The sequence below is a fragment of the Chrysemys picta genome, chromosome 4 (assembly GCF_011386835.1).
Source record: "Chrysemys picta bellii isolate R12L10 chromosome 4, ASM1138683v2, whole genome shotgun sequence".
Taxonomy (NCBI): Eukaryota; Metazoa; Chordata; order Testudines; family Emydidae; genus Chrysemys; species Chrysemys picta.
Window position 1 is genome coordinate 4,837,932 of NC_088794.1, and position 10,639 is coordinate 4,848,570.

Below are 10,639 nucleotides of genomic sequence, written 5' to 3' on the forward strand. Positions count from 1 at the left end.
ATGGAAAAGGGAAATCACTCAGAGGTGACTGAGTTCATTCTCTCAGGACTGACAGATCGTCCGGAGCTGCAGGTCCTCCTGTTTGGGGTGTTCCTAGTGGTTTATGTTATCACCCTGGTGGGAAATGGGGGGATGATCTTCTTAATCACCATTGATCCCCGACTTCACACCCCCATGTACTTTTTCCTCAGTAATTTGTCTTTCTGTGATCTCTGCTATTCCTCGATAATTTCCCCTAAGATGCTGCAAAATTTCTTAGCCGAGAGGAAAAGCATTTCTTACACTGCCTGCGCTGTGCAACAATATCTCTCAATTGTTTTTGGAGATGTTGAGTGCCTGTTGCTGGCTGTGATGGCGTATGACCGTTATGTGGCCATCTGTAACCCGCTGCTCTATACGGTCACCATGTCCAGGCAGCTTTGTAACCAACTAGTGGTTGGGGCATACGCTGTGGGGTTGGTGGATTCAATGATTCAGTGTTTTACATTTCGGCTGTCATTCTGCAACTCCAACATCATCAATCATTTCTTCTGTGACATCCCCCCACTGTTGGCGCTCTCCTGTTCTGACACCCGCAACAAAGAGATTGCGATGTTTGTTTTTATGAGCTGCATTCTAGTGAGCAGCCTTGTCACTGTCCTCCTCTCCTATGTCTATATCATCTCCACCATCCTGCAGATCCGCTCTGCCGAGGGGAGGCACAAAGCCTTCTCCACCTGCTCTTTCCACTTGACTGCTGTGGCCCTGTATTTTGGCACCCTCCTCTTCATGTATTTACGTCCCACCTACAGCTATTCCATGGACACAGACAAAGTGGCCTCAGTGTTTTACACGCTGGTGATCCCCATGTTGAACCTCCTCATCTACAGCCTGAGGAACATGGAGGTAAAGGACGCCCTGAGGAAAGCAATGAATAAACTCCTAACCAATTCTTGAATCTAACTATTTTCTCGTTTAGTGATGGGGTGTTGAAACAGGTGAATTCAATTCCCAGCCCATTTCAATGTAATTTTGCAGAGCCCGTGGGAATCTTGTTCATTATTATATTGTTTTTATTTTTAATTTGTTTGTATTCCAACAAGGTCTGCAGGCCCCAAATGAGATCAGTGGACAAAATACAGGAAGAATCACAGGTCCAGAAAGAGAGATTGATTCTATAAGCTGGTGGCTAGGGGCACCCACTTGGAGGGTGAGATTCTCAACTTCACGTCTCTGTTCCAATGGTTATTGAATTAGTTATCCAGAGTAGAAGAACTTTGAAAGGAGAGATTGAGAGCAAGCCAGACTGGAATAGCACATCATTCAGGGGCTGGGATGCTTTCTGGAAATGCAGGAAACCCAAGTGCAGAGTGTGATGGGTTCAAACTGATGTGCTGAAATTACCTCTGATCGCATTTTCCCTGCCAGCCTGGACCTCCAGAACCCTGCCTTGTTGAGCCAGACATGCTAGCCTGCTGCAGCACAGACCCAGGGTCTCGGCCACGACCCCAGAGCTGCAGATCTAGACTGAAACCAGCTCAGCAGGATACCTGTCTCCAGCACGCAGATACCCAGCTTCCAGTGGGGTCCAAACCTCAAATAAATCCATTTTACACAGCAGCCTATCTGGGTTCCCTCTGGGTCAGACACTCCTGCGTCCCCAAAAGGGAAGGTGACCCTGATCCAGTTGTGGGCTCCCAGCTTTGACAGCCCTTCACTGGCCAGCAAAATCCCCTTCTTTCCCCCAGGTTAGGCTTGCTTCCAGCTACAGAGTCCCTGGGGTCTGTTCCCACCACAGTGGTTACCAGGACCCCAACTTCCACCATGTTTCTGTGCACCCCAGGGCAGGGCCTGTCCCCTGTCGACCTGCATCTTCCTGGAAGTCAACCCTGGGATAGATTCTGCCACATCAAAGAAATCATTCCCCTGTCGAAACGGTGCAGAATTGTGTGCCACTGTTGCAACAGTCAGCTCAGCTTGCAAATCACCACTTTCCATGTGTACCTTAGCTAACGGTGCAACGACTTTGTAACCTCCCACCAGTTCTAATTCTGCCATTTTCCCTGCAACAAATCCTTCTCATGTATCAGGTCCCTCCTGACCACAGAAATGTCTGCACCCGTGTCCCTCAAGCCTAGGAGTACTTTCACCTTAAGTTTAACTGCATGCATATGCTCACGGCTTCGTTGTGTAGAAGCAAACTTTACAAATCCTGTGTGGAAAGAGGCAGTAGCCTGGCCCTCAGACGCAGCAGTTTCATGTGTTACCTGCTGCCTGTTCCCACTCAGCAAGGGACATTTATTCCTCTGCGCTCAGTGGACTTACAATGAAAGCACCTCTTGGGCTCCTCTGCTTGTATAGGGATAAAACAGTGATTCTGCTTTCCACCAACCCTGCACCCCTCTACCCCCAACCCTGTACTCCTCTACCCCCAACCCTGCACCCCTCTACCCCAACCCTGCACCCCTCTACCCCAACCCTGCACCCCTCTACCCCTAGGGTTACCATTCGTCCGGATTTACCCGGACATGTCCTCCTTTTTGTGCTAAAAATAGCGTCCGGGGGGGAATTTGTAAAGCACTCACAATGTCCGGGATTTCCCCCCTCCCCCGGCATAGCAGAGCGAGCGGCTGGGAGGGCTGCAGGAAAGTCCCAGGCTGGACTCCGGAGCAGCTGTAGAGGAGCCGGATCCGCCCTGCATTCTGAGCCAGGGGCAGCTCTCCCCTGCAGCCCAGTCCAGCAGCACTGTGCAGGGCCAGGGACCGGGTTTTGTTGTGCTGGGGAGCGCAGCCACGTGTCCGGCTCGCACAGAGCCCAACACCCTGTTCTGAGCAGCAGGGTAAGGGGGCCAGGGGGCAGGAGAAGGGGCAGGGAGGTTCTGGAGGGGGCAGTCAAGAAACGGGGGGGGCTTTTTGGGGGGAGTGGAGAAAGTTTTGGGCAGTCAGGGTACAGGTAGGGGGTAGGGTCCTGGGGGGTAGTTGGGGGGGGTCTTAGGAGGGGGCAGTTAGGGGACAATGCACAGGGAGTCTTAGGTAGGGGGTGGGGTTCTGGAGGGCAGTTAGGAGCAGGGGTCCCAGGAGGGGGCAGTCAGGGGACAAGGAGCGGGGGGGTGGGGGGCTGGGAGTTCTGGGGGGGAGCTGTCAGGGGGCAGGAGTGGGGAGAGGGATCGGAGCAGTCAGGGGACAGGGAGCAGAGGGGTTTAGATGGGTTGGGAGTTCTGGGGGAGGCTGTCAGGGGGTGGGGAGTGGTTGGATGGGGCGTGGGAGTCCCAGGGGTCTGTCTGGGGGTGGGGGTGTGGATAAGGGTTGGGGCAGTCAGGGGACAAGAGGCAGGGAGGCTTAGATAGGGAGTGGAGTCCTGGGGGGCAGTTAGGGGCAGGGGTCCCAGGAGGGGGCAGTCAGGGGACAAGGAACGGGGGGAGGGTTGGGGGTTCTGGGGGGGCGGGAAGTGGGAGGGGCAGGGGCGGGGCTAGGGCGGGGCTCCTCCCGTCCTCTTTTTTGCTTGCTGAAATATGGTAACCCTATCTACCCCCAACCCTGTACCCCTCTGCCAGCAGTTTACGTTTAATTGCCACTTGCGATGGCTCAAAAGAGTCTGCACACTCAGCCAATCCACCTACTGCATCCACGTTTTTGTCCCACTAATACTGTTTTACATCATCACTGCACATATTCAGGAATTGTTCCTGAGTAAGCAAATCACACATTTCTTCCAAGCTTGTAATGCCTTTTCCCCTCACGCACTTATCTAACAAATCTCTCATTTCATTTATATAAGCCACATTACTCAATCCAGATCCCCTTTTAAGATTCCTGAATTTAACCCTGTAGGTTTCTGGTATAATCTGAAACTGTTTCAAAACCAGTTCCTTAAATTTACCATAGTTTCAAGCATCATTAATAGGCATCTTATTGAGTATGTCCAGAGCTCTTCCAGTCCATTTTGCTACCAATGTGGTCATTCTTTGATTGTCAGGAATTGTACGGAGGGGGCACAGTCTCTCAAAGGTGATGAAATATTTGGCAATGTCACTCATCAGACAGCGGACATAGTCATTCCCATTTGTGGAGTTTTGGGGAAGTGGGGCCAGCTGCTGGAGGGTTTTGTCTCTTCCCCTCCATAACAGCCAGTTCATGTTTCTGGGCCTCAATCTGGGCCTGTATTTCTCTGTCTCTTAACTCCAGGGCCAATTTGTCCCTGGCTGCCTCTGCTTCCATAGCCCTTTTGTGCGCAGTTGCTTCTGCTTCTTTGAACTTCAATTGAAACTCCCGGTCCTTTGCCTTCTCTTCTGCTTCCAGTCTGGCCAGCTCAAGTTTAGTAGGGTTACCATATTTAACAAATAAAAAAAGAGGACCTTCCACGGGGCCCTGGCCCCGCCCATTTCCCACCCCAGGCCCGCCCCAAGTCCGCCCCTTCCCCGCCCCAACCCCACCCTAACTCCGCCCCCTCCTCCCTCCCACTCCCAGCCAGGGGGAAAGGGCTGCCCGAGCGCTACCGGCTTCACGGTTTTCCGGGCAGGCCCCAGACCCTGCGCCCCCGGCCAGCGCTTCCCCAGCGCAGCTGGAGCCCGGGAGGGGAAGTGCCCAGCCGGGGGTGCAGGGTCTGGAGGCTGCCCGGCAAACCGTGAAGCCGGTAGCGCTCGGGCTTTGGGCAGCCCCCTTGCCTCCGGACCCTGCGCCCCCGGCTGGGCATTTCCCCTCCCGGCTCCGGCGCCGCAGGGTCCGGAGGAATGGGGGCTGCCCAAAGCCCGTAGCGGTCGGCTCTTAAACAGAGCCAAAGAGTCAGGGGAGGAGCAGAGCTGCCGCGGCCAAAGACTCTGCTCCTCCCCTGACTCTTCGGCTCTGTTTAAGAGCCGAGCTGCCTGAGCGCTACCGGCTACGGGCAGCCCCCATGCCTCCGGACCCCAGCCGCCGGAGCCCGGGAGGGGAAGTGTCCGGCCGGCGGCTGGGGTCCGAAGGCACAGGGGCTGCCTGAAGCCCATAGCGCTCGGGCAGCTTGGCTCTTAAATAGAGCCAAAGAGTCAGGGGAGGAGAAGAGCAGCCATGGGAAGGGAAGTGCCCGGCCGGCATTTTTCCGGACATGTTCGGCTTTTTGGCAATTCCCCCGGACAGGGGTTTGACTGCCCAAAAGCCGGACATGTCCGGGAAAAAACGGACGTATGGTAACCCTATAGTTTAGCAGGTGCCTGCACTCAGCTCAGGGGCTTCTTAGTTAACAAAGACTTTCCCAGCACCCAGTGTTCAGCCTTTCTGGGCAGTCTGCAACTTGCGCAGTTCCAGCTTCTTCTGATCTTCACTCTTACTTATTCTGCTTAGTTTTCTGTCCCTATTTCCCTTACTCAAAATAAGGAAACAGAAAATAACAAACAAGTCACCACTTTGTCTGTTCTCCACCCACCAGACCCAAAACTCACTTAAAATCACTACCAGTGTTTCAAAGCAATCAGCTGTGCACAGATCCTGCTCAACTTTGCCACTGTCACGGGTTGGGTCACAGAAACCAGTTTGGGACTGCACCCGATGTGCCGAGACTACCTCTGAGACTGTTTTCCCTGCCAGCTTTCCCTTGCCTGCTGCAAACACCGATCCAAGTCTTAACCACGTCCCTCACAAGTTGCAGGCTTCAGTGAAAACATTTTATGAAGTCCTTCTGTCTCTAGTACTCAGATACCCAGCTCCCAGTGGGGTCCAAACCTCAAATAAATCCATTTTACCCTGTTTAAAGCTTATACAAGGTAAACTCTTGAATTGTTCACCCTCTATAACACTGATACAGAGATATGCACAGCTGTTTGCTCCCCCCCCCAGGTATTAAAACATACTCTGGGTTAATAAATAAGTAAAAAGTGATTTCATTAATTACAAAAAGTAGAATTTAAGTGGTTCCAAGTAATAACAGGCAGAATAAAGTAAATTACCAAACAAAATAAAACAAAACACGCAAGTCTAAGACTAATACAGTAAAAACTAAATGCAGGTAAATCTCACCCTCACAGATCTTCCAATAAGCCTCTTTTACAGACTAGACTTAATCTTACTCTGGGTCCAGCAATCACTCACACCCCTGTAGTTACTGTCTTTTGTTTCAGTTTCTTTCAGGCATCTCCTTGGGGTGGAGAGGCTATCTTTTATGCCAGCTGAAGATAAAACGGAGGGGTTTCCCCAGGAGCTTATATAGTCTCTCTCCTGTGGGTGGAAACCCCTTCCCCTCTCCCATACAGAATCCAGCTCCAAGATGGAGGTTTGGAGTCACATGGGCACGTCACATGTCCATGCATGACTCAGTTCCTTACAGGCCGATGCCACGTTCCCTGGAAAGCTCAGATGTGGATTGGCGTCTCTCAAAGTTCATTGTTAGCTTACGTGTTTCTTGATCGGGCACTTACTGAGAATAGTCTTTTCTCAAGAAGCTGACCAACTGCTTCACTGTTTAAAATCAAACAAGTACATAGCCAGTATTCATAACTTTGAATACAAAAATGAGATATGCATGCAAATAGGATGAATATGTCCAGCAGATCACAACCTTTGCAGAGATATGTTACATGGCCTATCTAGCATAAAACGTATTTCAGTTATGTCATATTTACACCCATAAGCATATTACTAGAAAGCATTATGGGGTGCAACATCACACTCTGTTTCACGGACTATAAGTTATAGGAAATAAATAATATTAACAAAAGCATAATCGAGAGGGAGCTGGCATGCTCGGAGATATTTTGTAGCAGCATCTGCAGAGATGCTGCAGAAATCTTCAATGTTAACCACCAGTTTGGGGAATACCCTCCTTTTTGCAGCCTGCCCTGACCTTGGCATTTTCAGTGAGGACTGCCCCAGGCACCTCCGGGTCACAGGAGGCAGAGAAGCCAGGAGGAGGATTTATGAGCATGACTCCTAGAGGAAATAGGGGCCTAGTGTTTCCTGGGCATAGACCTGGAGTGACAGACTTGGGAGTTTCTGAATAAGGAGATTGCTGGCTGTTGGTTGTTTCTACTGGTGTTCAGGGAAGCAGGACTTTGAGTCCATTCTTTGTAACCTCTCCCCCATGGATTACACCAAAGAATATAGCTGACTTGTATCATTTTTCCTCCTAATACAATCAACCCTGCAATGCCTCACAGCTTGGCACCACTTAGGAGAAGGGGGCACCCACATGCCCCGGAGTACTGATAATACCAGATAAGCCTCCACAACCATAGGGGATAATTTCTGCTACCATAGTGAAGAAGGGAAGAGTCATCACTGGGCCTGCCATGGATCTCCTTTTGGGGAGGTGATGACCACAATGTCCTTTTGCATCTGCAGCCATGGATCAGTGCATGGGCCCATCCCTGTGGTGACCTCACCCTTTCATGTCAATCGAACACGACTGTCAGTCAGCACCACACCTTTGGTGTTACTGGGATAGTTTCTAGGTTGGTGGCTGTGACATACCAGGGTCCAACCCAGACTAATCAGCAGGTGTGTCACACCTGCCTGCAACCCGGCAATGCCTTGCTGAAGTGGCTTCCACCTGGGTCACTCACAAACAACCGTCTAGCAGGCAAATCACACCCTGAGCATGTGTGTGTAACTGCAGCCTGGCCGGGAATAGTTGGGTTACACTCAGGCTCTCACCACCCTTGGTTATACTGCAGGGTGACCCCAACACGCTCCCCAGTCTTTGATTTCCCTCCCGAAATGTACGTCCTGTGCTGCCCAGTCCTCTCCTGGACAATACAAGTTACAGTGTCTGTTATTTCTTTAACAGCACTAATATCCATGCAACTTAGCTTCTCAGACACTTTAAACACACTGGATTAGATAAAACAACCCCGTCCCCCACAAAGTTTATTGACTTGAAAGATAGATTTTAAGTGAGTGCAAATAAGGAGGCACAGAAGTCAGACATGGTTACAAAAAGAAAATAAAGCTACAATGCAACTTGTGCCTAAGTTAACAAATAAGGTGAAATTCAAAGCAAAAGTTTTCTAACCACATGCTTTCAGCCGTGTTACTGACCAAACTACTTAGGTCAGGACCCCTCTCACAGTCCAATGGCTGCTTCCTTTATCCCTTCAGATGCGGTGAATCAGTGGGTAGAGGCAGAGATAGAGAGAGAGAGTGAGCGCTGCTTTCGGATGTTTGTCCCTTCTTTTTATAGTCCTATCTCCGCTTTGAGAAACATTTTCACCTGGTTACCAGGAGACAAAAGCTCTATGTAGAAGGATGTTCCCTGCTGCTTTTTCCTCACCTTTTTGGTCTTCCTTTGTTTCCCTTCCTGCTTGATGACTCTGGTTACTCTTTAGATAGAAAATTAAGCAGTGCACACATTTCTTTGTTTAAGACAGACCAGTTTGCCAGCCTGAGTTTGGAACATGTATTAATAACCTGATATAGTGTCATCTTATAACTTCACACACAGTAACTCCTCACTTAACATTGTAGTTATGTTCCTGAAAAATGCAACTTTAATTCTTATGAGGAAATTGAATTCACTTAACACCGTTTTGCTTAATGTAAATGGGGGGGTTAGGTTCCAGGGAATTTTTTTTTGCCAGACAAAAGGCATTATATACATTTAAAAAAATTTAACAAGCAATTTAATACAGGTATAAATTTTTAAAGTAACAGTTTAATACTACAACCATCATTGCTGAATGTGAAGCAATGGGAGGGGCCCCCGCCGAACCCCACACAGGCACAGCCCAGTGGCACTGCAGACAATGAGGCAGGCAAGGAGGCTGAAGTTGCCGTAGGTAGGAGAAGCAAGTTGCACAGCAGCAGTGGCAGCTTCCCCTACTGTGCAAGCACCAGGGGCTTAACCTTCGGCCCACCCACTCCACCCCTTCCCCCAAGACCCCACCCTTAAGCCGCCTCCTCTCCCCCGACCTCCTCCCCCTTTACTCTGCACGTCGCGTCCTCGCTCCTCCCCTGCCTCCTAAACGCCGCAAATCAGCTGATTGCCGTGGGCAGGAGGGGGGAGGAGCAGGGGGAAGGCGCTGATCCATGCAGTCCACCGGTGGGAGGCACTGCGGTGGCATAGGGGAGCTGATAGAGGGGCTGCCAGCTGTGGACAAAGCAGGCAGCCAAACGACCTTATAGCAAAGCATTGCACAACTTTAAACGAGCAGGTTCTGTAATGGAGCGGGAAAGTAAGATCAAAACAACGTTAAGCGAGAGGACGTTAAGTGGAGAGTTACTGTACATTATCAAAAATATTGTATTAATATTTACAATGAGAGCATGACTATTTCTAGTTGACTCATAGCTTTATTTAGCATCTTAAAGCTGAGCTCTGAGTGCAGATAATATGCATGCAAGAGGGATAGTTTTGTGAACTGCAGAAATCCGTAGCACGCTGTGGTCTCCTCCTGAGCTCCTCTGGTCATCATGTGGTCTCCATGAAGCAAAATGAGTGCACCTATCCTTCCTACTTTGGGGAGTAACCTAGCAAGGGAAGGACATAGAATACCATGGTGATTAGCATGGTATAAATAGATGGATAATCTGGAGTACTCTTACATGTCTTACAGGTTTTACAGTCCACCTATTGGGGCCAGGACACTGAGGTGATTCTGAAACCAGGAATGACTGACAAGATATCAGTTACAGCTACAAACAATTAGTACATTTCACCTGTATCTAACTTTCTGTTCCTTTGATTCGAAATTTGTTGAAATTTTTTTATGAGATGTGTTTTTCCTGGGAAATTGGATTTTCCATTCAACTATTTTCTCCATGAAATTATTTTTTACTTGGAAATTATAAGTTTCCCATCAAAATACTAAACTCCCCATCTCCCTAAACCATGGCTCTGGGACTCTGGTGATGTTCCAGGGAAGTTCAGCAAGAGGAGAGACCATCATGCATCATGGGGTATGTGGTCTAGCCTGGGAGCCTGGCCCATAGCGGAGATTGGTGCTGTGTGGTATCTGATGCACCTCTTTGGTATTTCTGAGCAAAAAGATTTCGGTCTTCACAAACAAACCCCCTTTGTGGATCAGCTCTACACAATACCCGGCTTGCACTGAAAACAGAAGGATGAAATATACCCCTAACCTCATACTCTGTAACTCTGGTAGGAATTGCATCATTTAATAACACAGTAGGAAAGAGTGGGCCAAATTAATCCCCAGGGCATGAATTACACCGAAGGTGGCTTTGGTTCACTGAATGCATTAATTAGGTGTTATGGCTCTGTTAGCTCAGGTATTCCCAGTTGCTCCAGGAATCATGTCCTACAGATCACACATCTCAGTATAAAACTTCCCGAATGCTCCAAACTGGCAGTTTCTGTCAATGGGGAAACACCACCACATCTCTCTCTTCTCAGCAGGTAAGTGTTATTATCCTGAATTACAGTCACACACACAAATACACACCATGATGATCAGCAGGTATTGAATTCAAGACCTCCAGCACTAAAAGCCTCAGCCCCAACTCCTACCCCTGACTGAGATGATTTTCACCCTGATTCTCTTACAGCAGAGTCACAAGTCACTGTTTGCTGCTCGGATTAGTGAACAGGAGTCTTCGTATGCGGGGCATGATTAACCTGCGTGTCAGTGTATTTACACTGTGTGTATTTTATCATACAACTGGAATGACCAGCTGTGAACGTCCGCACCATCCACCTGCCCACATCTCTGTAGCTGCCAGATCTCTGTTCAGAGGAG

General features: G+C 49.5%; 1 protein-coding gene across 1 annotated transcript; it reads left to right on the forward strand.

The window, feature by feature from the left end:
- On the forward strand, positions 1 to 936 carry LOC101953228 (olfactory receptor 8U9-like). The gene has a single exon (XM_005315326.2). It carries the CDS (start codon positions 1 to 3, stop codon positions 934 to 936), a length of 936 nt encoding a protein of 311 aa, XP_005315383.2.
- Positions 937 to 10,639: the final 9,703 nt, after the last annotated feature.

Coding starts and splice junctions, on each gene's coding strand:
- LOC101953228 (XM_005315326.2), top strand. CDS start 1: ATGGAAAAGGGAAATCACTCAGAGGTGACTGAGTTCATTCTCTCAGGA.